Source organism: Musa acuminata, chromosome BXJ1-6 (genome assembly GCF_036884655.1).
Source record: "Musa acuminata AAA Group cultivar baxijiao chromosome BXJ1-6, Cavendish_Baxijiao_AAA, whole genome shotgun sequence".
Lineage (NCBI taxonomy): Eukaryota > Viridiplantae > Streptophyta > Magnoliopsida > Zingiberales > Musaceae > Musa > Musa acuminata.
Window position 1 is genome coordinate 40668689 of NC_088332.1, and position 26733 is coordinate 40695421.

A 26733-nucleotide genomic window follows, 5' to 3' on the forward strand; every position below is an offset into this window, starting at 1 on the left:
CTTTGACAATGAGTCTGCAGCAAGGGTTAAGTGGCTTCTCGCCAACTCTTATTCTTACATATTTTGATGATAACATGTTTATACTTGTAAATTTTGTTATAGCATATAACATTCCTTGAAATTTTGGCATGCATAGTATATAATATTAACAATAGCATCCATCCAGAAGTCATGTTGACAATTTCTTATCATGATGAGGATCGATTTATTTGATTTAAAGAAATGTATAGAAATACAAAATGATCATGAATCATAAATGATCTAAAAATGTAAATTAGATATTTAGTAGTTATCGGAGATTAATAATGTTAAAGATCACTTGCAAAATTAATCTCGAATGAAGGCAGGTGTATACTCAAATTTGAAAGCATCTTATTTCATCTTATAAATAACCAGGAAACTTCACAAACTACTATTAATTCTATTTCATAACAAATCACCTAACAGATGTGACTAAACCAATTACACACATTGATTCTAACACTAAATCTTTTATTCAATTCCTGCACCATTCTACCTATGCTGTGTCACATGTGATATATACGTACTTGAGCTTGTTTTATTGGAGAAATCCTGCAGCTTTCATGCAGCATTGCACCTATCCATGTCTGCCATCTCTGGCACTACGGTCAATGTGACTAATTTGTTGTTTGCTCTCTTTACAAGCACTTTCAAGGGCTTCCCAACTTGATCCCTCATCGAATCTACAATCTGCAGAAGAAATAGAAATTGTTATTAGGTTATTTCAACTCTGCAGGTAAATTATATCAATATGGATTTAAATCATCAACATCTACATCCTTTTGTATGTGCCATCAACTAAAATATCAAACGACAGATATCATGTTTCAAAATGGATGCTGAATAAAATTTACAGGGAAATAAGATCCAATCATGAAGTACAGGGATTTCAGATGTTGATCAAAGCACATGATCTAAGTTGAGTGCTCAGTCTAATTTCTTATAGAATGAAAGCTAATTGCCTTCATACATGATTCAAGCTTGCAAATTGTTTATGGGTTGGTTTCTACTAAAATCTTAGTGGCAGTACCTCTTTAATTTCTCGAACTGGTTTGCCATCAAATTGGATGACTGTATCACCTGGTCGAAATCCTGCACGGTCAGCAGGGGATGCGGGAGTTACCTTGAAAACCTGACAATGTATCATTTATTAGATTCAAGCATGAAGATGAATTCCAATCTCTATAAGAAAAACTTTTGAGTTACCAAGAAATGAAACCCTGTCTGGACCACAGTTTATGAATGCCTTATCTAAGATTTTGTCATGCATATTTAAAAAAGAAAAATAAGAGTTGAACAGTTCTGATGATAAGAGACATGCTATACTAGGTACAGATCATGGAACATGTATAATCTTTGGTGGAATAGTAGGAAGCAAAATTTGTTTGGCATATCTCATGTATAATGATAGCAGCAATCAGCTCAAAAGGAGAGTCAACTGAAAAGGTATAATCATAATCCGTCTTCAGCTGACTTTTCACAATCAGCTAACATTTGTTGCTTTAGGACAATCTGTCCCCAGGACATATTATTGTGAAAAAATACAACCCATACATTTTTTTTCATTACCAACTATAACTCCACATGCTTGCAGGTAAAGTGGGAAAAAATGATAATGAATGAAAATTCATATTTAAACAATATCAATGCAGTATTCACTTTGGCTTAGTTGGGAAATTTATTAGAAAAAGGCCCTGGGTTTCTACAAATGATCTAGGTATAAAAAATTACTGAACAGTAATTGAATGTACCTCCAATTTTACCCTTTCTTGAGTTATAACCCAAAATTTCCATACTTCCTATCTTAAATCGATTTGTCCTATCAAAGCTGTGTCCGACCACTCAAAAAGTTAGGGAATAGATGTGATTTTTAAGGGGCGTCATTCGAAAGGAAAAAAATGAAACCATGGCATCTTTTTGGTCATTGGTCTATGATGAAAGTCAAAATTACCAAGGCATCTTTTTTCTGGCAAATCACCCAATTTTCTTAAAGCAAACCCCAATTTCAGATCCAGTTCTTTTTCCGTTATCTTCTGATACCTAACAAGCACTAAAGAGATATCCTGACTCAAAAAACATCTCCGCTTTCTAATAGCATACTGTCACTCTACAATACTTACCACTGGCACAATATCTGTCCTTACATCGGGACACGAAGCATCTTTGTCCTTACACTGTGCAATTTTCAATTCATTAAGATCGAGCATCTTCAGTCCAATCCATGGTTGAGCTACTTTTCTGTACAGACAACATAAAGTTAGTGAGTAGATGCAAAGGCTTAAATTTTATACAGAAATAATTCAGAATATATTGTGTTCTCGGGATAATAAGATAAGAAAAATGGCATCATAATTTGTAATGTCATCGTGAACAAAATGGTATACAAGTGATCAAGACACATAAATCAAAAGATAATCAAAACCAACAAACTTTGCTGCAAATATATGGCAAGACATAAGATAACTGCAAGCTGAATAAATTTCATAGATCTGGTGCTGGTACATTATCTACCATATCATCTTCTCGGTGTCATCCTTTTAGGTTTTTTCAAAACTGCAGACAACATGTCATGCCACAATATAAATGAGTCACGTGGCCAAGATAAAGTAGGCTAAATCAATATGTTCCAGCTTTGATAAGGATGTTCATTATAGGACGCCATTCAAAATTTAACAAAGAATGATTAAGCAAATCAATCAAAAAAGCCAAAGAGGAGTAGCACATAAAATTAGAGAAAATAAGTCAAAACAGGCAGAACATACCCATTCTTCATGAATTGCTCCACTATTTTGACAACTGAGTCAACTGGCACTGCAAAACCCAATCCATCAGCTGCAACAAATTTCATGACATTAACACCCACAACCTCTCCATCAAGATTCACAAGGGGTCCTCCAGAATTTCCCTACAGAAAGCCACATAAGGAGATCATACATTATTTCACAAATCATGATAAAAAAGTTGGACCAGGTTGGACAATCAAATATGTTAGTGCAAACCCTTCATCCTTGCAAGTTGCAAAAACTGCAGTACAGATAATTAAAGAGTGAGCTATGATTTTGTTAATAAAATTAGACAATGATGAACTAAGAACTAGCTATCTAGTATATTAGTAGCAGCTAAACAAATCAATAGCCACTCTTAACGATCAGATAGAAATTATCCTCTTTTCCTTTTTAGGCAAAGATAGGCCAACGACAATCAGAATCTCATTAGTAAAGACTGTAAGGAATAATGAGATAACAGAAGTAGAAAAGAAATAAAAATAATTTAATTTCTTTTTAGGAAACTTCTCTCTCTAGGAAGGAGCTGCATTTAAGGTTTTCTCACTTTCTCTGATTAAAACAACCCCATACAAGATTCCATCCTTCCTTTCCTAAGAATTTAAAAAGCTACTAAATACTCCATCTGAGCTGATGCATCAACCTTCTTAAATTCAATCAGAAACTTCAAAAATGATCATCCAGGATCCAGATAATTTACAAGGCAATTCAGCAACACGTGATACAGGCAAGAGGTGGTACAGAAGGCAATTCAGCAAAACATGATAAATGGAGTCGCAAGAGTAAAACAGAAATTGCAAGTAGAATTATCCTTCAGCCAGAACGTTCTTTTAGATGCATCAAGAACAAAAGATTGATTGTTAATCCAAAAACTAAGATAGCAGAGATAACCTTAATGTATGTATTTATCCATCTCTAACTTACTGAAAAAAAACTAGATAACTATTGAGGTTTCTACATATGCTGGGATGTATGTCAGATATTTTTTATCATGTCCAGGAAATGTTTAATTGTGTGTAGCAGAAATAATGATTTAGAAGGATCAAGAACAATCATGCCCATTGCCTTTTTTCTTAAAAAAATGTAAATTATGATGTCAACAGCTGCTCAATATTGCTTCAGACCCTCTCATAACCAAACAATATTGAGAGTTGAAGGTTCCAAAGTTATTAAAATCAACATTATAGATTTCTAGTAGCATTCATATAATAAAAACTGGGGACTTTGTGGAGCAAATATAATCTGGGCTAAAATTAGGGCAAAAAAATTCTAAAATTCTGTTTCAATACTACAATTTCAAATTACTGTCAGTTGTTTATCCTTCACAAACTTTCCAAATTCAGTTTGTATTTAAAAATTTTCATTAAATCTATCAACAAATACTTACATAATTGCTAAATGACCACCAAAAGTCAACGACAAAAATGCTAGCTGACATGGCTTTTAGAGACATCAAAGCTTCCGTTAAAATGATATTCTGAATAACAAAAGACTCCCATAGGTTAACTATCTCTTGAAGAACAAACTATATGAAAACATTTTATCTTTCACAATTGGCCCTAATTTACTTAATCCAACCTTACATTTCATACAGGATGTTCACAAAATATAGGATCCCAGCTCAAAAATAACTAGAAGAGACTGTATAAATAATTATGTTCTTCAGCAATGCAAAACTGATATTTCATTCAACCAAGAAAATAAAGGTTCATGAGAAGGTAATGGAATGAACAACATGGCATAAATCTTATTAAACAATGTTAAAGTGAATGAACAGGTAGTCTCACCTTATTAATTGCACAATCTGTTTGCAAATATTCCCTTTGAACTCCTTTAAGACCCAAATCACTGCTTTTACGATCAACACAGCTACATAAAAAAGGAAAGGCGAAAAAGAATTCAGAGTAGAGAGAAACCAAAAAAAGGGTGTTCTTTGACAAAATAAATCTATAAAAGTAATCCCAAAATAAGGGAAAACCAAAAGGTTGTCTTAATTGACAGCATAAACCCATATTACTAAAGTCAACATCGAAGCCACAAGCTTAAAATACAACATTGAAATAGAGTCAAAACAAGGAGAACAATTCCAAGTCAACTTACAACAATTTAAATAACATGCCTATTAAATTTTAAATATTTAATAGAAAATGAGAAAATTTTCTTACGATAAAATAGAAATTAGGAAATAAATATATGAATTCTATGTTAAAATACCTTATAATGCCAGATGTAATGGTATTTTTCAGAGCATGTGGGCAACCTAAAGCAATAACAAAGTCGCCTGGATGAAGCTTTGATGACATTCCAAGTTTTGCTGCTGGTAGTGGAATTTTTGATTGTATCTTCACAACAGCAATGTCTGAAACAAAATCAGCATTCACGACAGTGCCCTCAAATTCACGACCATCTTGTAAAGTAACACCAACCTATTTATTTTATTGAAAGGATAGTAAGTAACACCAGAGACAAGAAGGAAAATTATTTATTGAACTGATGACTGAAAAGATATCAGAATGACATTAAACAAATAAGTAGCCCTTTCTTTCTACGAAAGACAATATTTTTATACCAAAAAGAAAATCAAATATTAAATAGGTTTCATGAAATAAGGGTTAGTGTGGTCTGCGACCGACAGCTGCAAGGCTTTTGGTTTACAAATGACTCCATAAAAGCCAAACCTTATCCAGGTCCCAAATAACTGGGCCATGACATGGCCCAAGTTTGTTCTCAAAAGTATACAACTATGCTGATGCTGATTTTGTGAGGAAAAAAAATAATTTGTTTAAGCCCTCTTCCAACAATAAACTTGGATCATACAAGCCTAGCTCTTGTAAGTAGATTTTTATTTTTGAAGAAACTTCAAGCATTTAATTTTTCTAGGCCTTTTTCATGAGTATCTATCAATACAAAAAGACAAATTAATTATGCCCAAAGACAATTCAAAATTAGAAAACATCATAGACAATATTTGATTACCCAAAATATACATGCATAACAAAGTATAAGGATTAAAAAGCATAATTGAATAGTACATATTCACCACTACAAATAGAAGACACTACAAAAAAATCAAAGCATTGTTGGTTGAAATCATTAGTGGTTGAGTACTTAAGTTTCCTATTCACTAGAAATACCAAAATTTATTATAAAGTTGACAAACATAGATGAGAAAAGCACAGTAATTATGATAAAAGAATAATTTGAGCATATTTCAAACTAAGTTGGCATGATATGTCTATATCATTTAAATGATATCAATTTCATGAAGTTAAATAGAAAGTTCAACGTATAAATTTCCTCATCATGCATGATATAGTCAACAAGAAAACATAGTTAAACTATGTGCATATACAAAATCTACGAAGAATGAACTGCAATAGATGAGTAATAACCAGCAAGGACTAAAACGTCATGCTAAACAAAAGGCCTCAGACTTGTGTCCAACAAAATAATCCTAATTGCAACATCAAACTCTCAGCAATCGTGCAATCTAAATTACAATAATATGTGAACAATAATGCCTACTTTACTATTTCATCAAATTGATTATAGATCAGAGCTCCTTTTAAGTCCCACAAATTTCCATAGTTCATTTAAGGAGAAAAGTTCACAAAATATTGTCAGTCTGTGCTCTACTTTGCCATTGCAGACCCTTTTCTTGCGATCAAGGTCCTCCACACAATGTGCACACGTCAAGATCGTCCCATCAGGATCAATTATAGTACCAGACCCAATACTCTTTGAAGACATCAGACCACCTGCAGAATCGTATTAAAAGAACTTATCATCCCATAGAAACCAAAAGTAGATCCTGTAGATCGACACAACCCGAAGCAAAAAAATCTCCTCACCTTTACGGACGGATATGTTCACCACGGCAGGGCTAGCTAATGCAGCCGCTTTAGCAATGAAGTTCGTTTCCGTGGATGTAGCGGAGCATGGCGCATCAGCGTGATTCTTCCCCAAAGCTTCCTCATTTGAATCCGAATCAGGGAAGGGGCTCGCGGCGGGAGCTCGCCCTGGATAGAGACCTACGTTTTGAGTCAAAAGGCTAGCCAACTCCAAAGCTACTAGCAAAAAATGAAGAAAAAGAAATCATAAAGCATTTCTTGAAACCGAAACCTCCGATCGAGAACAGAGATGGCCGAGCGAAGTCTCGCAAGAAGATCTCCGATGTCGACGACAGAAGATGCCGCAGAGGAACAGAGATCGAAACGCCTACATCTGTCGAAAGGGGGAGGGGAAACAAATGTGAGAAGCTACAAAATCGTCGAAATGAGCGAGAGGGGGGTTTACTGGTGCGATGGGAGGGGCCGTCCGAAGAGCCGCCGTAAAAGGCAGCGATGGCGAGGAGGCCGGTGGCCGCACTGCGGCGGGGGTTCGGCGAGAGGAGGCGACGGAACATGGCTTCCCGATGTCGAGCGATCGCACTCCGTCCCTCACCTCTCCACTCTCCCCTCTCCCCTCTCCCCTCCCGCCCGCCTTGGCGGCCAACAGAAGATTTTGATTGCATTATAACGCATTTCTGTTTCTATTTACAAATATTTTTATTTTTAAATATAATTTTGTCTCCAAAATTAACTGTTTTTTAAAATAAAATATAAATTGAAATATACACTGTTGTGGTCAAACTTGAAATTCCAACCAACATTATTATATATTTATTATTTTTTAAGAAAATAAGAAATTAAATAATTATGATAATAATTAACATAATGATTAATCTAAGAGATTAATGAAGGTAACCTATTATACTTTAATAACAAAATGCCTTATACGTGTCCCACTAATTTAGGCATAGACAGAACATGCAACATAAAGATGATTTCTTGTTTCCTTTAAGGAGTTTTTAATATATTATATTTATATTTTGATTGGAAAACTGAAAAGTAGTTCAATGTATCCGAATATTTGGATAGCTTTATGACGCATTTCTCCTTTTATATTTGAAGAATTTATTTTAAATCGATTTTGCCTTATATACTTCGATTTTTAATAAGTTTAAATAATATATACAGTATGGTTAATCTCAACTAACATTGTTATACATTATTATACATTTGTCACCTTAAAAATTGAGAAATCAAATAAACAATGAAATTTTGGAAATTTATTAATTAACAATGATTAATCCAAGCTGTGTTATACCAAAATTATCTGTCTTATATGTGTGTTCCCATTCATTTCTTGTTTACTTATAAAAAAATTTAATATGTTATATTTATGTTTATATAAAATATATATCTTCGATAAATAAAGCACTAGTCACATAATCCAAAATACTAAAGATGTTAACTAAACTATGTGATAAAGATTTTGATATCTTATCAAAAGGTCTTTGGTTTGAATCTTATATTCGTAATTTATTTTTAAAAAAAATTAAAATATTTTTATTTTTCACATAATTAATAACAGATAAAAAATATATTTTTATAATTAAACTATTATTATATTTATTCCTTAGTTTAAGATATCAAAAACCTAGTAGGTAATTTAACTAAAAGGTATAAAATTATAACATTTTTTAAATATTATCATCATTATTTATGTAGTCTTAAAGTGACAATCAGCTATAATTAACTCTACAAGAACATAAATGCGAATTTAATTATTTTATTATAATATATATGCTGATAAGCTTAAACTAAGGAATAAACATAAGAATTATTGACTTATAAGATATATATATATATATATATATATATATATATATATATATATATATATATATATATATATATATCGAACGGTATACCGTATCGTACCTGAGAAAATATCGAAACTCCGGTATATATGATATTTCAATCCTTGATATAAATTATATGTTACCTTTTTTAATATCTACTCAATAAACTTAGATTAATCATTATGAATTAATAGATTATATATATATATATATATATTTCAAAATTTTATCAATTATTTAAAATTTTAATTTTTATTAATAATGTTATTTGAAGTTTCAGGCTTGATGAAGATTAACCATATTAGTATATAAATTCATACGTACATACATAAATACATACATATATATATATATATATAATTAAATTAACATATATCCTCTTGTGGAGTTGATTGTAGCTGATTGTCCCTTTAAAACTGATTATAAGAATATTAAATTTTTATTTTTAATTAAATTAGCTACTGTTGAATATGATTGGTGGTGGTTAATATAGTATTTAGGATTTATATTTCAAGAAGAAATATGTAAATATCTGGAGGGACTTGTATCATAAACTTGCTATATTTACATTTGTGTAAGGAGAGACAAAAACCTAAACAATAACATATATGAATCATATTGCAAGGCTTTTGAGTGAAAGTGAACCCTAAGGGGACCCAAGTCCATTTTAAGTGAAAAAAAAACCTAAGGATTGTTGGATCAAACATACTAATGATGGATCTTAGAGTCAAGATAATTTCATAGTGTTGTGGGTTATTTGTCATGTGATTTTGATGAAAATTATATTTTTGTGGAGCTGATGGGGAAGCTTGTGAAGCTCGAGCTATTTTAGAGGGGTTAAAGGCTAAATGATCACATGGATACACTCATGTTCTATGTTGAATCAGAGTCGAAGAGACTGGTCACCACTATTGCTATATATCATCAAAGATATTTTTCATGTATCATCTTTAATCACGGAAATCAATCGTTCTGTCAACACAGAAACCAAGTTCATCTTTTTGTGGAATGAAAATTTTCATTTTGAGCTTTATGAGTTGATTTTCTCCTATGCTGAGAGTGTTTTCATTGTCAATTAAAACTTCTTATTTTGGAAAAGGAAAACACTACAAAAATATTCAGCAGGTGGAGAGGTATGTTGTAGCTTTGGTGTAAATTTCAGATGATATCTAACATATCTTTTTGTTATTTTGAGGTATCTTTATTGTTTTGTAGAGGCAAAGGTTCAATTATGCATGGGTGAATAGTGTGGACAGTTTTTGGAAGGATAGTTTTGCTCTTATTTGATATGAGAGGATATGGTTGTATGTGTCTCAGTCCTTAATGCATAGTTTTCTTTTTGGATTAAAGATTCTAGCAGTGTATAAAGATTCTTTTAGTAAAAAGGAAAAAAAGGACAAATTTGTTACTAAGAAAAAAAAAAGAAGTGGCACCTCATTGTATCCTCAAATGGATACAATTATTTAGGACAAACAATTGTAGCATGTCTCATAGGTATGTCTGATAGCTTCTCAATAATGCATAACTGAAAGTTTCTATCAAGCTGTGTTTTTTGACTTGGTGTCAATGATTGAAGCAGCTGGTCCACACATCTGCTTCTTTTTTGCTGTTGAAAGAATGTGTAGAGAGAGAGAGAGAGAGAGAGAGAGAGAGAGAGAGAGCTATTGCTTCACTTCCATCCTTAGCAGGATGTTGTGAACACATCAAATAATTTCCCAACAGTATCTTATATGGAGGATAAGACCAGCATTCTTTTATGATTCTGCTGCATAATTAATTTGCTGATGCAGATGAGACTGGACAGGTTGATGTTTGAGTCAAGCCCTTGTCATTGATTTCTTCTCAGTTGATCGATATTCTGATAAATCTTTGACTGGCAAAAAAAAAAAAAAGGAGCTGAGACTGCTCTAGTGTTTTGATTTATAGTGAGGGCCTGTTGAGGATGCTCAGCAGCAGCAAGATTAACTGAAGGGTAGACAGCAGCACTCAACTCAGAATAATTTTTGCTGTAAGCACAAAAGATCTGCTTTGCTTGGATCAGTCCTCCATGATCCAAATGGTTTTTCCTGACCTTGAGCCTAGAAGCTTGTAACTTGGGGCTTCAATCTGGCAGAGCTTCTGTGTTCTTCTGAATCACAGAAAAAGAGTTTGTCAAATGAGAGAGAGTTTACAGAACCTAAGCAAAGTAGAAGAGACTTTAAGACAAGTGCTAGATTTGGCAAGGATAGAAGATCATTCTGAAAAAGTTATAAAAAGATGATCTGATTCTCCTTTAGAGCTCATTGAACTGAAACAGAAGAATCTTACGAAGCCCAGACAATTGTGCCTTTTCAGATAAGGTAAATGGATGTTACTTACAAGATCTATATTTGACTGCATGCAATTTACTTAGTTGTCCATCAACCAATAGATTAATTTATTTGCTTGCATTCAAAATTACAAGTTGGGAGATATGTGCTCCTGTTACCCAAATCATCAAGACTCTATCAGTCACTTGACGATGAATGAACATACTGGAAGAAAGCTGATATACATTAATATGCAAAAAGAAGAATCATGGAGCTACTGAACAATATATCATTAGCCAAGCCTTTTGCTTTTCTGTGGTTCCAGATTTTGCTCTATGTAAGATGTTTGTTATCTCTTTGATTGAGACCCCTTAATCAATCAGTGTTTGCTTTGTTACCTACAGAACAATATATCATTAGCTAAGCTTTTTGCTTTATCAGTGCTGCCCCATAGAATTTGTTTTTTTCTTTTTTACCTTATTTTCTATTCTACATGACTATGAAAGATCCAAACATAGAACCCGAATGATTTATCTGTCAATCTGTCAATTTTGCTCGCTTTTCTTTTTTTCTTTTCTCTTTTTCAATTTACAGATGTTTATTCATTCAAAGTAACAATAAGTCGTTACTCAGAAATTTGCTAAATCAAAACGAGACTTTCATCCAATGAAAAGGAAGAGAAAATATAAGATATCACACAAACAGAAAGTCATTTTGTGGTTGACCATATAATACTGCAGAAGCCACATAAAAGTCTTGGTCTATATATGAACAATCAAATGTAACAGATCAAGCAGAAATAATAAGCAAGTCCTTATTTTGGCAAATATTTGAGACTGCATTATGGACATGGAAGTATCAGCCTATTCCTGGAGAGCCATTATCGGAACCATTAACAAATTCATTAAGTTTCTTGAATTAGTTCTGAATTCTTCTTTTGCCTAAGTTACCGATGAACTTTACCATATTGCTAAAGGAGAGCAAATTAGTTCAGAACTTTACCAACTTGCTAAGTTACTGAATTCTTCTTTTGCCTAAGTTACTGATGAACTTTACCAACTTGCTGAAGGAGAGAAAATTATGGACATGGAACTATGGAAGTATCAATCTATGCCTGGAGAGGCATTATCAGAACCATCAACAAATTCATTAAGTTTCTTGAATTAGTTCTAAATTCTTTTGCCTAAGTTACTGATGAACTTTACCAACTTGCTAAGGAGAGCAAATTAGTTCAGCAAAGTTGCACCACAGTTCACAATTAAAAGCATTTCATCCATCAAGCCTTCCAGAACAACAAGTGGGCAAGTGAATTCATGTGGTCTGCTGTCAGACTCTTTGTCCACTTTCCCAAGAAAATCTTCTGAAAATTGATGTCATGTAGGAACCTCTCCTGGTGTCCTCTTCCTCTCACTCATTTGCTACCTTCCAGTGGAAGGTGGGACACTAAATTCAGTAGTATCTCAAAAGCTGAGGAAGAGAAGAGAAAGGATGTCTTTTTCCAGCAAAGTTAGTATTGCTGTGTCAGGGTAACTATCACCTATAATGAATGAGCCTCCTACTTGGATGATCTGGCCCCTAGCACCACTACCAAAAACTTCTAGAAGAATTGAGACAAGCACATACATTACAAGGACTATGATATCTTACAACTTGTGGCTGTCAGAGTGGTTGTGTTTCTAAAATCCAGAATTTGATCACTGATTTACCAAGAAGATGACAAAGACCATATTGTGCTTTGATTATGTCTCTTTTATATTCTGCATTGCATGGAGAGGGTGGCTCTTCATTGGTGTGATTCCAAGGTAATTTTTCATCAGATATGAGGGTACTGAGTTGAGATCTTCCTGCAACAAATGCTGTTTGACATGAATCAGAACACTAATCTGTTGCAGACAGACTTGACTTATCCAGACCCACTGTCAGCCATTTTCATCTTGCTTCATAATTATAGTCAAAGACTGGCTGTGGCAGCCAGCACACTAGCAGTGAGATGTGATCTAAAGTTGTGAGAAAAATACAAAAATCTTTGGAAATTATTTGGGACTGGGGACCACATTTGAGCACTTTCCTTATCTAAAAGGATAAGGATTGATGAAGTCTTGAACAAGTCGCAGTCTTGTACTTAAGAGCTTTTGCATGGGTATCAAACACTTGCATATTGTGCAAAGTTTGACATGTAGCAGAACAAAAGTTTGAAGTCTTTTATCCAATTTCTTGAAAGCTCTTCTCGAGCATGGTGGTAAAAACTTGCTACTTTCAGAACTTGTTGCATATCTGATTGTTTGCATTTGTATTGGCAGAAGGAACTCTATGCCAAAGAAAAAATCAAGAACTGGCACACCTATCTGACAACATTATTTTTATCTTTGTTGACATGGAAACCATCTCTTGATGAGAACTGGTTGCCCAGAAGTATCAAACACTGCAAACTAAGCATATAATTCCATGCTAGCTAACATATCCATATAGCACTAGCAAAACCAGTTTTATCAGCACAGCTCAAAATGGAAGTTAGATCAAATACTGGAATTTTAAGCCAGCAGAGGTTTTAGAGCTAAATTAATGGTGATTAGACCAATGAGGTGAATATTATAAGGACAACACTGAAAATTCCTTGGCATCTTTTAATAGACAATAGCAGTTAAATGCTACATATGCACAATGAAGTGCAAAGCAGAAAATTTGCTAAAACCATCCACTGGTACGCACATTCAACTATTCAGGATATTAAGTGTAGCAAGATAGAATTTTTGAAGGAGCTAACTGAATTTAAGCCCAATTATTTTCATCTTCTTCCTCGACATCATTGTTCGGTATAGTCCTAATCTGATCTGAGCTTAAATGAACACATGGAAAAAGTAGGATTCATTAAACATTTCAATCTAAGATTTCTGATGACAACATGTAAACCACGAAAATCAAGAATCTAAAACCACATCTCACAGGATATGCACAAGTGTATTCAACCATGGATGACAATTAGCATGTTTTTAATGATGCTCGAGTATGGATCACTATCTGCATTTGGCATGAGTAAAATAACTAAATTTTCATTCAGAAAATAACCAGTGGTCAGAGAGTTAATCACAAGAAACAAAACATCATAACCGAAATGGTGAATTTTGAGTCTGTCAACTGTGAAGTTGGACTTATTTGACCTTTTATTATGTTTCTCAACTCAAGATCATCATCAAACCTACCATTTTGATTACATTTTTCTAATGAAGTGCAGTTGCATTGATGTTCCAGAACTGCTCCAAGATGGAGTCACTATCACTCTTCTGTCAAAAAGAGGCAATGCTTCCAGATGAATATCCTTTTCTTCCTAAAATTGACAACCTCTAAAACCTGTTCTTACTGTTCTATCATGCAGTGCAACAAAACAACAAGCAAAATAAGTGGCATCACTCAGCCAAACTCCACCACTTGACCCCAAGACAAACAGCTCCATATGGCACAGAAGATGAAGATCTCATCTCATGTCTCCATACCCATCAAGCCTCACCGTTTCAATGACTCAAAGAGTCTCCCAAGAACCAAATTCTATAGCTTGAAAACAAAAGAAGCAATAGAACTTCAAGTTTTCCTTCCACCTCAGGATTATAATGAACAGAGTCACCACTCCCTAATTGCTTCTGGAATTCTCTGGCAGTTCCTTCCAAGCTAAAATTGCCAATCCATTGTCCTCTCCATCTCTCTCTACATATCCATCCAAATCACATGTGATTTGCTCTTTCCAGTACCCAAAAGACCTAACACTGATTGTCCCGCACACCTCACACATGGCCCCAAACCATTGAGTCATACAAAGTCACAATTAAAAAAAATTCCATGGATGATGATTCCTATCCTATCATTAATTGATTGTCCCTCATCTTACTGGCCCCAAGATCTTTAAATACCAAAAATAAATATTATTCCTATGAATTATGGAATTTTTGCAACTGGTAATGGTAGCATCTCTAGAATTATGGGTCCCTACCATGATGCCCCATGAACCACAAATATACAGATCCACAAGAAATGAAATCATCAAACACACTTGCTCCCTCTCTACTTAAACCCCCATCCAACCCCATCCTTGCATCACAAGTTTACTACCATTCAGTGGCAACAGTATTCACGAATGAGAGGATGAGAAGAAAAGCACCATAAATGAGTAGAGAGAGAGTGCATAGCGAGAGAGAAACTGTAGGATGAGAGGAAGAGAGAAGAGAGGAAGAGGGATAGAGGGAGAGGAGTGTCACAAGGATTTGATACCGCGTTTGCCGGATGACATAGCATTGGATTGCCTCGCCCGCGTCCCGCTCCGATTCCACCCGAGTCTCCGACTCGTCTGCCCCCGCTGGCGCGATCTGGTCACCGCCCCCTCCTTCCACCGCCACAGGGAACGCATCGGAGTGGCGGAGGATCTGATCTTCCTCGTCCAGGCCGTCGTCCCCGTCGACAAGGGCAGCGGTTCTGACGAGGGGGAGGAGAAGAGGAAGGGTGGGGCCGCCGCTTGCCGGCCGCCGGTGTATGGGCTTAGCGCCTACAATGCGACGCTCGGGTCGTGGCACCGCGTGGTCACGCCAGAACAGGTGCCGCTCTTCGCGCAGGTCGCGGCGGTGGGTAGGGAGGTGGTCCTGCTGGGGGGCTGGGACCGAGCGAGCTTGGAACCGACGGCGGAGGTCCGGGTGCTGGACCTGGCGACGGGCGGGTGGCGTCGTGGGGCGGCGATGAAGGCGGCGAGGAGCTTCTTCGCGTGCGCGGCGGTGGAGGGGCGGGTGTACGTAGCGGGGGGCCACGACGGGCAGAAGAACGCACTGCGGTCGGCGGAGTCGTACGATCCGGCGGTGGACGCGTGGTCAGCGCTGCCGGAGATGGGGGAGGAGCGGGACGAGTGCCGGGGGGTGGCGGCGGGGGGGCGGTTCTGGGCGGTGAGTGGGTATGGGACGGAGGGGCAGGGCCGATTCGTGGGGGCGGCGGAGTGGTACGACGCGGAAGCGGGGACATGGACGAGGGAGGAGGGGCTGGGGGAGGCGGGCGGCGCGACCTGCGTGTGGGTGTCTGGGGGCAGGATGTGGAGCCTGGAGGGCGGCGGTGGAGTCGGTGGGGTGAGGGAGTACGAGGGGAGCGGGAAGGGGTGGAGGGAGGTGGCCCCGCTGCCGGGAGGGATGAGGCCGTGCGCGGCGGCGGCCGCCGTGAGCCGTGCCGGAGAGAGGGTGTTCGTGGTGGCGGCGCAGGCAGAGGCGGTGGCCGAGGCCGAGGTCGGCGGTGGGGGCCATCGCGGTTGGATTCTGGAGGTGGGGCCGCAGCGGTGGACGCGCGTGGTGACGCCGGTTGGCTTCACGGGCTTCGTCTTCTCAGCCGCAGCGGTCCGGATCTAAATTAAACCGGTTCGGTTCCCCTTCCCTCGACTCAGTACACTGTTCCACGTACAACTATAATAATGACCCAGTGCTTCAGGTGTAATCGAACCGGGTTTTTGTGGGTTATGAGAGGCTACCTGTTGCATATATTATGTATGCTCTTTCGAGTCCCGTGCATAATGTTATATACCCTCTTTAAACAAAGGGATATGTCAGCTGTTCGAGGCGTGCTTTTCCTATGATTTCCTCGCCTTCAACGACACTAAAGAAGAATGAATGCACTTAACACACTATCTTCTCAATCAGTACTTAATATCTTACAGGTCAACAACATCAAACTCTTGTCTCTCCAATTCTACATCTCAAACATCAGCACTATAGATCATGGAAATCGATACTCTCACTTGGACTCTGTTTTTGGAGAAAATGGATCGCTGCTGTACTCGAAATCTTCACCAGTCCCTGCAAGTCCTCCCCCAATCTTACCTGCAAAGGGTGGAGAAGTCGATCCATACTCCGCAGTGGAGTTTACGTCCGCCACCTGCATGATGTTCTCGATTTCCTTCACCACCTCGCTCATCGAAGGCCGGTCTCGGCTTTCATCCTCCACGCACTTCATTGCCAAGTTGATGAAGTTTTCCAACCCACGTAAGGCACTGACAGTAGCAATCGTCGGATCGAGAAGCTCATCAAGATTCAACAGATTCTTCTGCTTGTCTATAGCATCCTTCACCTGTCTCACGACGTATTGTCCTTCTTCTATTGGCTTTCTTGCAGTCACCAGCTCCAGCAGCAGAACGCCGAAGCTGTAGACGTCGCTCTTCTCCGTCAACTGCTGCGTCATGTAGTATTCGGGATCCAAGTAGCCCTGCGATGAGGAGGATGCAGGTCGGTGTTCATCGGAAGCAACTTGCAGAACTTTTCCTCTGCGATGTGTGTACTCACCACTGTGCCTTTGACTTGCGTAGTAATGTGGCGTTTAGCGTCATCAAACAATGTTCTGGAGAGACCAAAGTCGGAGACTTTTGCGTTGAGACGATGATCAAGAAGGATGTTGTTGGACTTGATGTCTCTGTGAATGATGGGGGGGTTTGCGAGCTCGTGCAGATAGGCAAGACCGCTGGCTGCACCATGGGCAACTCGAAGCCTCCTTTTCCAATCCATACGTATTCCAGACTTACCTGCACACCACAAAAGAGGAATCAATTCTCTCTGTGAAGAAAAACTAGGAAATTATTAGTAAAACTTACCATATGAAATCAAGTTCAAAGATGAGCCAACTAGGTTTCATGATTATCTGTATAAGACTTTTTTTGGTCGAGAAAGATTGTGATCTCATCTACTGAATTCATTCTATCTGACCCTTTCTATGGCAACATTTCTTGTGCGTGATGAACACTTAGACATGCCCAATTCAAGGAAGAGATATTGCTTAGAGAAAAGAATGAACTGAAACAAGGACTGCAGAACAGATAAGAATCTAGGTGATGCATGGAGCTCAACTGACAAGAAGTATGCTGTAAAGAGATTGCAAGTACCTGATAGACTTTCCCTGAGAGTGCCATTTGGAACATACTCATACACCACTATTTTCTCATTGTGGTCGATGCACAAACCAACAAGACTGACCAAGTTTTTGTGGTGCACCCTACTCAGCATCTCAATCTCTGTTTTGAACTCCTGATTACCTTGTGCTGATCCCTGCTGAGCTCTTTTGACGGCAACAACTTGTCCATCAGCTAATACTCCTCGGTATACCTACAGAAGTAACCACCAGTAATCTGAAGCTGAGGTTGATTTCTTGATCTAAAATGTTTTGTGTAGGAAAAATATAATGCAACTTTCAGAAAGCAAAATCTAGGTGATCAGCAGTTGCTTCACTAAAATGTCTCTAACAGATAAAGACTTCAAGAATCACCTCATGCAGCACCATTTTGGCTTAGGAGTACTTAATCCATCATATCTCAGATAAAAAAGAATGATAGGCATCTTCTGATTATGTTAGTGTTTTCAGCATAGATTTAACACTCACATGAGTGATAAATTCGTTCGAATCCGACATATGGAGTTTAAATTAATCAAGAATTAGATAATTTTTATGTAGGACCTTCGACTCTCATACAATCTAATTTTTTTTTATCAATGTCATTGCGTCTAGGTTCTTCAGTCAGTAAATGAAATATGATTCATTGCTTTATAGATTTAACGATAAACTGCACGTTTACTTCCAAAATATGAGAGCGAGAGATGGAAAAAGGGAGTGGAGAGACCTTTCCATAAGCACCACTTCCGATACAGTTCTCTTCCGAGAAGTTCTTGGTGCATTTCCTTATCTCTTCAAGTGAGAAAATTCTTGACCCTGTCAGCTGTGGAATGCTACTGCTACTTGTGCTGAGATTCCACAATCCTGTCAAAGGCTCAGTAGTTTACATACTGCTAGTGTTGATTTGCATAAAACATAATTCATGTAAAGTTTGCTCAAAATGCATGCCATGGTCCATCTGAGGAATGATCTTACCAGAAAATTGAAATCGTGAAGCAGCCTCCTTAGCCTTTCTCTTCTTGTGAAGAATGAGCAAACATATTATTGCTGATAAAAGAACAATTACACCAACTGTTGCACCAATTACAGGGGGACCCTTTTTTAATTTTGAACCTGGTACTGTTCCTGAAGAGGATAGTAGGAACATAGATTTTTTTCTTTAGAAACTACTTATGCAAGTCCTAAATTTGTTGGATGTAACAATTGGGATGAAATCAGCTTCTGTTATATCTGCAGTTACCTTGAAATATATATTGTTGGCCTCTGAAATAATAGGGTCCGAATTCAGGTGGAACAGTAAAGTTCCGATTGTTGAACAAAGATGAGATAAGGAAAACCTCAGATTCATCAAAATAAACTTTTCTATCTGGAAAGAACTTCAAATCAATCTGAAGATAGTGGTCATTGTTCATGTAAGGATTTAGGGCAGAAACTGAGCTGACAGGAACTTGATATTCCAGACATCCATGGTATAAAGAAGTTCCCAAAGAAAAGTAGTGTGATGAATTATTAATGTCAGAGAAATATTGGAGCAGAAAATATATAGTTCCCCTATATGGACATGAACAACTGCAATGGGAGTCCATATCTTGATCTAGAGGACATAAACTGTTTCTGCAGTTGGGTGTTGAGGTGGTATCACTGGATTGCTGTGGAATTGTGCAATACTTGCTTCCTGATTCTCCTTCCTCACAATATGGATTATCGACAAGTCTGCAGGCATGGAGTCATAGTGTAAGAGCAATAATTAGCTGAAGAACTATGATCCTAGCTCATGTTAAACAAGACCAACAAAATGAAGACAAGAAAAGATAATGGCAGGATCCAACATTAGCTCTTGCAAGTAATTTCCAGTGTTTATCTTCTGAATATTATTATGCTGCAAATCAACAAGTGAAAGCCGGCTGCTGATTTGGCCGCTGAGGTCCAGAGTGCCATTAAAGCGATTGTTTCTAAGCCTCCTGCATCAACCATCGGAAGCATCAGCTCGATAATTTTGTGCAGCCACATATTTTCTGACATTTAATCACAAAAATATTGCTTATAAAAATACACTCACACAGTCTGCAATTGTGAGACAAATAGAGATGTCGGTATCTGCCCTGAAATAGACAAGTACTCCAGGATTCTGTGACAAGGATACCAAGATTCAGACCCCAGCTTGCTTGATAAAGGATTCTTGAATTTGAAAGACAAATGTATTAAATTAATGGTCTGTGATCTCCAATGGACTTGTTTTGTGCATGTGTTGGCTTGACTTATCTGCTACAGCATTGGTTACAATCTCCAATTCCAACTTATGAAAACTTCACTTGAATTTTATCTGATAATATGATCTCCCTTCTTTTCCATAATTTGGATGACCTCTGATTTATCTAATGGAGAGCTTCCATGCTTTTTTGAGTTTGGATGGTTAAAGAGAAACACATACACACATGATAGACACAAAATGTTAAAAAGGAGGGAGGGAGAGAGGAAGAGAAAGAGAGAGGGAGAGCTACATTGTTGTCAATGATTGAGAGGTTGAAAACCAGGATGGAACTTCTGATTCGTCAAAACTGTTGTTACTCAAGTCCCTGCACAAGAATCCATCTGGTTAGTCAACAGTCATTAATTATGAAACAGCCAAAGGTTTGATCAGGAAGTGACACTAGAAACCAGTCAAATATTAGATAAACTATTTGAAAAGAATTTAAATAAAGCAAAAAAAATTTATGCCACGGCATGAAAATAATATTCCGGTCCAAATGTTTGCTTGTTGAACTTGAATCCACAGCTGGTCAAGTGCCGCATGGCTTAAATGAAGCTAACCATTATTTACAACGGCAATAAATCTATAAAAAATTGTTAACCATATAGAAATATTTTTTCTTTAAATGCTTACAAGTATGTTAGTCCATCTATTCCAGTTAGATTTGGCAAGGGACCAGTAAGTTGGTTATTTGACAGGCGCCTGCAACCAAGAAGTGATCATGTTCTTGAGAGTAATTGAAGTTGAAATAGTTTCTTGATTAATTCAACTACACTCACAGGTCTACCAATCTTGTAAGGTTGTTGAGGTTTGGAGGCACATTTCCACTGAGTTCATTCCCGTCAAGCCGCCTGAATCAAACAAGAACTAACATCACAAAAAGCACCAGCAGGGATGCAGCATTCAGTGTCAATTACAGCATATCTTCAGCTTTGCTTACACATCTTCCAGAGTTCTCATCAATCCTATTGTTGTTGGGATGCTTCCTGATAAATGATTGTTATCTAAAATCCTGAGCAAAGAATAATCTTAGTATATCAAAAACAAGTAATTCAGATTATCTTCTTCTGAAGTTCTCCCTACATAGCAATTTGTAATCAATGTATCACCAAAACCTCAGACCATAGATGACAGAGTTTGATAAGAGATTCAGTATCTTACACATGTAGCAGTTTCATTTCTGAATGGAAGAGACTGGGTGGAATTGGCCCAGAGAGGTTGTTCTTGCTAAAATGGCTGAAACTTGGAAACAAATTGATCATTTAGATAACAACAGGCTCATGAAATAAATTATCTAAATCTCAAGTGGTAAAGGAACACAGTCACACACAAGTGCTGGCAGTTGGTTAACATATCCAAACCAAGATTTGTGCCATCAGAGACAGGGATCGATCCGGAAATCATATTATCAGTAATATCCAGCCAGTGCACTGATGACAAATTACCAAGAGCTCCGGGAATTGGTCCACGTAAATGGTTGGAGTTCAGAGATCTGTATAGATAGAGAGCAATCACTTACTAGTGTAATAACAATGAGAAAGAACTATTAATTGGCACACAACAGTACTATAGATGTTGAACTGTTTCCAAATGTTAATAGATCTTGAAGACCAAACTTCAATGAAAAAGGTGAAAGTTAATCATACATCTTTCAGAGTCAGATGTGAATCTAAGAATCATATAGTTATGACAAGTTCTACAGGAAATGAAAAGTCATCGTATTTATGAATGTTTATAAGGCTGTGACATAGTGTGGCCCTTCCAGGTTTAATCATGCAAGACAGTGAACTTCAAGGGAGATGCAGATCTTACAAAAACGATAGACTCGATAGCCTCCCTAGTTCTGGTGGAATGTTGCCACTAAATCCGCAACCAACAAGGATTCTGGAGAGAAAAAATGAACAAGAAAGTTTCAGTTCTTTGCTGCTGTCGCTCTTAGTGAACATTCTGCAACTACTCGATAATGAATTTGGAAGCCATAACTTACAATTTTTGCAGTTTCACCAAATTCCCAATGGAATGGGGGATTGGTCCATTCAAATCTACATTATACGACAGTTCCCTGCGGGTAAAAAGCCTAATCAGAACACGAGAATGATCACAAGAAATAGGAAGCTTAATTGAACAATGCAGAAACATTAATGGTACACTTGGTGCATCACAACCTCAATCCAAAGACTGTAACTTCACTAACCAAAAGAGCAACATGTAAGCCCTGTTGGTTGATAAAAATAGAATCATTGAGAAACTTACAAATGAACCAACTCTGGCAGACCCTCAATTTCTTCAGATAGAATCCCGCTTATGCCCAAGTTTGATAAGGTTCTGATGCACAAGAATTCCAATTGAAGTTTCCAAGTTAAATAATTTATGTTGCAATAATCTTGAAATACTTGAAGAAACATATCCTTGGAACTGACATTGAAATTATATGAGAATTTGAACATTTGACTCCATCCCAGTGGCTGCTGCAAGGATCCTCACCAGCCCAGGTACTTGGAATGTTCTGCCAATTACTAGCCACACCAACCAGAGCAGAAGCTATGCAAAATATACAAAGATTCATTAGGCTGGTTATTCTTGTTACCATCTGTAAGTAAACAGAACTCAATAAGGGTTCATGATAATTTTTGGTCCTGCAACCAGTATCCAGAAAATGATATATATGATGACAAAAGGAACAAATTTCATCCAAGTTTCCATATTTCTATTTGCTGGTTTTGAATGAAAGTAATATGATTGGATTGACGGTCTTCTGTCCAATCTAGATTGTGCTTCTCTGAAGAAATCTCACTACAGTTTAACTTGATACAGACACAGGATGAACATTAAATGGGGAGACAGGCTTTTGGATTTCCCATAACAAAAATGATCAGATCTACACTCCTATGTGCATGTCGGCTAAAGTTTTAAGTTCCAAAATTTCTAGCTGATAGGGCACAATTTGATAGCACGCCTCCAGGCAACCGTCCACAGCCACATCAGCGCCAACGAAAAGCTTTGAAGTCGATGTGGCGGACCACGTCGATACAACGCCGCCTCGCAAAAGTTGGGACGACGCCTCTCGGGTCTGACGCCGCACCATAAAGAGTAGAACGATGCCGCTCGAGAATTGGCAGAATTGGGACGGCGTCGCTCGGGTACGATGCCGTCCCGCAAAGAGTGGAACAGCACCGCTCGAGTAGAACTCCGCCCCACGAAAGTAGGGACATCGCCGCTCGGGAGCGACGCCGTATAAGACAACTGGTGTCAGCACGAAAGGTATGGGTTCGCCGCTTAAGAATTCGACGACCATTAGGAGGCTGGGGGGGGGCAGCCAACCCCCGTGGGTAGGCATAAAAACCCATCGCCTATCCAACACGGTGCAGGTTTTTTCCCCTCAAGCGTTCTACTCTCGCTCGTTCAACCGAAAGCTAACTTAAACTTCGGAGGGGTCGAGTCGAGAAATCCCCCTCCCGATCTTGACCTGTGTACTGGAGCCCTGCAGCGGAGAAGTAAGCCACCCGCTGAGAAAGAAGGTCACCCTCGGGAGACGAGGCTCAAACCCGACCCGACGCTCGAGCGTCAACGTGGGAGACCCTGTGCATCGAGGACTCCGAAACAAAGGGCTGCACCGGACACGGGATGGCCGACGCCAGCTTATGAGACCCGAGCACTAGACCGGGCAACCTTACGCATCTGGAATCGACCCTAGCCGTGCTGACTCCCCGGCCATGGCGTAAAGAGATGCGAACACTAGCTAAGGTCAGAATCATTAAGGAAAACAATATGAGCCCTCACCTTCATTAGGAAGTGTATCTGCTGAAGTGAACAAAGTCCCAAGCGCAAGGATCAGTAAGCAAACTAGACAGCCCAGTCCCACACCATGAAGACAAGAACCACACTCCATGGTTCAACTGAACTCTGAATGCCTATATTCCTTTACACTTTCTGGAAGAAGGAGAAGAAGAAGAAGAAGGCCTTAAAACCCTCCTTAAACCACCGCCATGGAGATTAATATCATGGACTCCCCTCTAGACTCCAAAGAACCAATTCCAAGCTCTCAAACTTGTGTGGAAGACATGTTGCCAAGCTAAACACAGAATAACTTGTTGCTTGGATGGCTTCCTGTGGAGGCTCAGCATGACTGCCACTGCACTGATTCAGCTGGAACATTTAATATGGCTTCAAGTTCTGGGATTCTTAATTTGGGACAGATGGATATCTTTCTTTGTCAAGAATGATGGTGACTCATTGACTGATTCTATCCAAAGAATCGGTATCATTGATGCACCTCTTCCATTACAGACTCCAAAGAACCAATTCTAAGCTCTCAAACTTGTGTGGAAGACATGTTGCCAAGCTAAACATAAAATAACTTGTTGCTTGGATGGCTTCCTGTGGAGACTCAGCATGACTACCACTGCATTTGATTCAGCTGGAACATGTAGTGTGGCTTCAAGTTATGGGATTCTTAATTTTGGTACACATGGAGCTCTTTCTTTGTCAAGAAGATGGTGACTCACTGACTGGTTCAAATCCATTATTTTTAGATAACTCCATGGAAATTTATCTGGTTAAGGGAGAATGTTCACTTGGAGCTTGACTAGTGAAGAATCCTGGTGGATCTTATCTTATAGCTAATCTTTATCAACTAGGAATTGACCACTAATAGAATGATGTTGAAACTATTTAATGATTTTCTCCTTCTCAATCACCTCACCAGAAGAAACAACTGCCCTTCACCAATCTGTGGCAACAGAACCTTGACTTTTCAGGATATTCCCTGTCCTATTTGCAATCACATCATTTCTTCAACAATCCAAGAAACATCAACATCAATAGCAGTATATCCCTACCTCACTCATTTAAGACAAGGAAAGAGGGCCAGTAAGCAGATTTCTCTTCCTCAGCAGTCTCAAATAGACAGTTGCCAATCCTATCATCTGATTTCAACTTTTTCTTTTTTTTAATGATACATTAATTTTATAAAAAAGTTAATAGTGTTATGATTTAACGAGTAACCATTAACTTGATAAAAGCTAAGTTGAAATTAATAATAATACTCTGATTAGAAAGAGACTAAAATCACTTAAGATCAAACCTAGTGATGATATCTCCACAGCAGGTCTTTTTCCACATTCATGACAGTATTTTTTTTTGTTCACACTCCTCGTCATGTCCGATATTTATGATAATTTATCAAGTCTTTATAAATTAATTTCACTAATCTCCTACAAATTGTACATATAAAAATAAAACAAACAATGGAAATTGATGGGTGAAGATCAAGAAAAATTAAGGTAAAAAGAAAATCTTTGGCAGTTTAGCCTCATTCATGATAGTCTTGTTTTTTTGCTCATACTTCTCATCATGTTCAATATTTATTGTAATTCTCCTTATAAATTAATTCCACTCATCTCCTACTTTCAATATATAATTAAATTAAAAATACTATAAAATAGTACTAAACCAATGTAAATTGATGGGTGAAGACCCGGGAAAATCAAGGTCGGAAAAAAAGAAAAAAGATGGAACCCAAATCCTAATGGATTTGCAGTATTCCATATAGCCATCTGCTTCCAGCTTGTAATAGTAAAGACATGTTGAAGAAATGTGATCATGGATAAATGTTAGAAATCTACAAGGAGGGCAGAAGGAGCATGAAGTTTGTTTTCATTTTTATTATTTCTTTTCTTTCTTTCTTTTTTGACAAGAATTTTATAGAACTTCGGTTGTTGTGAAAGGTTGGTGAACTTTTCCCCTTCTCATTATCAGTCCTCATTATCTGGCTGCTAGTGATGCTGAAGAGACTACTTAAAGGTAGCAAAGTAGCCTGTCCTCATCTGTAGCTGTTGCCTGCTGCCTTGTCTTTATTTCCTGATGCATACATTTTCTATTCATAGAACTGATGGTCTGATAATATCATCATCCTTCCACATAAAATAAGATCACTGGTGCACTTACAATTAGATTGGAATAGAAAGATAAGGATACAGCACAAAGTTGGGTGGCTCATGTTGCCACACCTGTAGGAAGTTTTGGCATGAACATAAATAGTGCCTTCCCCTTTCCTATTGTCCAATGAGCCCACTGGATGGGCAAACTTGATGGAGTCAATGGGGTCAATGTTCTTGGATTTATTATTGATTAAAATTTGCATTTTTATTGTTATGACTTGAAGCTTAATGCAAGCATTCTTATTCTTTATTAAAAACAACCTTTTCCTTTGCAAAGAAAAAACAATCCAAAGCTTGTTTCCATGATTAGTCTATAGATCATAAAATTTTACTAAGTAATACTTCCCTCTTCATCTTTTGTCAAATAACTTTTCAAATATCTATAAATTTGATAAATAAACTTCTTAACAAGATTTGTCATATTATAACGTACTGTTTGACATAAGGGGTACATATCAATTCGATAAAAATTGATATGAACAGTATATTATCATACCCTGATACGTTTGGTATGACTCAATATAACTTGATACATATTATACTAATAGTTGATCAGTACATCGAACCGATAAAGTGATTAATGTTTATTAGTTCATATAATTATATTTTTATTTTATATTTAAATGATATATATATATATATATATATTATAACATTCACGAGTTTGATGGGAAGTTGCTAAAAAGGTAATTTGATGATAAAAAATCAAGTGAGTGTTTGAGAAAATGGGTTCACCTTTTTTTTCTTTGTCCTTATTCTATCTAATGTAAAACAATCATGGTGGGAGTAATGCATCATGAATAATGGATATATGTTGAAAGAAATTGATTGGAAGAGAGCGCTTTAGCCTGATGATTCTCATTTTCTTGGA

The 26733-nt window shown here is 37.5% G+C and overlaps 3 protein-coding genes across 4 annotated transcripts; 1 reads left to right on the forward strand and 2 right to left on the reverse strand.

The window, feature by feature from the left end:
- Positions 1 to 352: 352 nt before the first annotated feature.
- LOC135676995 (putative protease Do-like 14) lies at positions 353 to 7300 on the reverse strand. Its single transcript, XM_065188794.1, has 10 exons — positions 7101 to 7300; positions 6927 to 7028; positions 6656 to 6823; positions 6441 to 6562; positions 5019 to 5230; positions 4592 to 4673; positions 2784 to 2926; positions 2142 to 2259; positions 1052 to 1153; positions 353 to 711 (listed from the first exon to the last, which is right to left on the reverse strand). Exons 1-10 carry the CDS (start codon positions 7207 to 7209, stop codon positions 583 to 585), a joined length of 1287 nt encoding a protein of 428 aa, XP_065044866.1. The 5' UTR covers positions 7210 to 7300; the 3' UTR covers positions 353 to 582.
- Positions 7301 to 14829: 7529 nt separating this feature from the next.
- Positions 14830 to 16591, forward strand: LOC135676996 (F-box/kelch-repeat protein At2g44130-like). The gene is made up of 2 exons (XM_065188795.1): positions 14830 to 16156; positions 16453 to 16591. The coding sequence occupies exon 1, from the start codon at positions 14975 to 14977 to the stop codon at positions 16145 to 16147; it is 1173 nt and encodes a 390-aa protein (XP_065044867.1). The 5' UTR covers positions 14830 to 14974; the 3' UTR covers positions 16148 to 16156; positions 16453 to 16591.
- On the reverse strand, positions 16403 to 24340 carry LOC103989352 (leucine-rich repeat receptor protein kinase HPCA1). Of its 2 annotated transcripts, none has more exons than XM_009408170.3 (19): positions 23704 to 24340; positions 22344 to 22464; positions 22177 to 22248; positions 21911 to 21985; positions 21736 to 21807; positions 21254 to 21415; positions 21085 to 21159; positions 20864 to 20935; positions 20703 to 20774; positions 20557 to 20625; positions 20174 to 20248; positions 19732 to 19800; positions 19502 to 19633; positions 18913 to 19385; positions 18648 to 18797; positions 18400 to 18536; positions 17668 to 17887; positions 17075 to 17310; positions 16403 to 16997 (listed from the first exon to the last, which is right to left on the reverse strand). In XM_009408170.3, the coding sequence occupies exons 1-19, from the start codon at positions 23810 to 23812 to the stop codon at positions 16530 to 16532; spliced, it is 2859 nt and encodes a 952-aa protein (XP_009406445.2). In that variant the 5' UTR covers positions 23813 to 24340; the 3' UTR covers positions 16403 to 16529. The 2 variants fall into 2 exon arrangements, with proteins under 2 accessions (XP_009406445.2, XP_009406444.2); XM_009408169.3 differs by having other exon boundaries at positions 21085 to 21165; positions 23704 to 24063.
- Between the last annotated feature and the right edge of the window lie 2393 nt (positions 24341 to 26733).

What these genes read in the sequence shown, in the direction of transcription:
- LOC135676995 (XM_065188794.1), bottom strand. Translation starts at nt 7,209, where the DNA reads ATGTTCCGTCGCCTCCTCTCGCCGAACCCCCGCCGCAGTGCGGCCACC. An exon ending in GAGCAATTCATGAAGAATGG is followed by an intron (nt 2,260 to 2,783) that starts GTATGTTCTGCC and finishes TTGTCTGTACAG; the next exon opens with AAAAGTAGCTCAACCATGGA. An exon ending in CAGTTCGAGAAATTAAAGAG is followed by an intron (nt 712 to 1,051) that starts GTACTGCCACTA and finishes TTTCTTCTGCAG; the next exon opens with ATTGTAGATTCGATGAGGGA.
- LOC135676996 (XM_065188795.1), top strand. Translation starts at nt 14,975, where the DNA reads ATGAGAGGAAGAGAGAAGAGAGGAAGAGGGATAGAGGGAGAGGAGTGT.
- LOC103989352 (XM_009408169.3), bottom strand. Translation starts at nt 23,812, where the DNA reads ATGGAGTGTGGTTCTTGTCTTCATGGTGTGGGACTGGGCTGTCTAGTT. An exon ending in AATTCTCATATAATTTCAAT is followed by an intron (nt 22,249 to 22,343) that starts GTCAGTTCCAAG and finishes CTTGTGCATCAG; the next exon opens with AACCTTATCAAACTTGGGCA. An exon ending in CCAACAATATATATTTCAAG is followed by an intron (nt 18,798 to 18,912) that starts GTAACTGCAGAT and finishes TATCCTCTTCAG; the next exon opens with GAACAGTACCAGGTTCAAAA.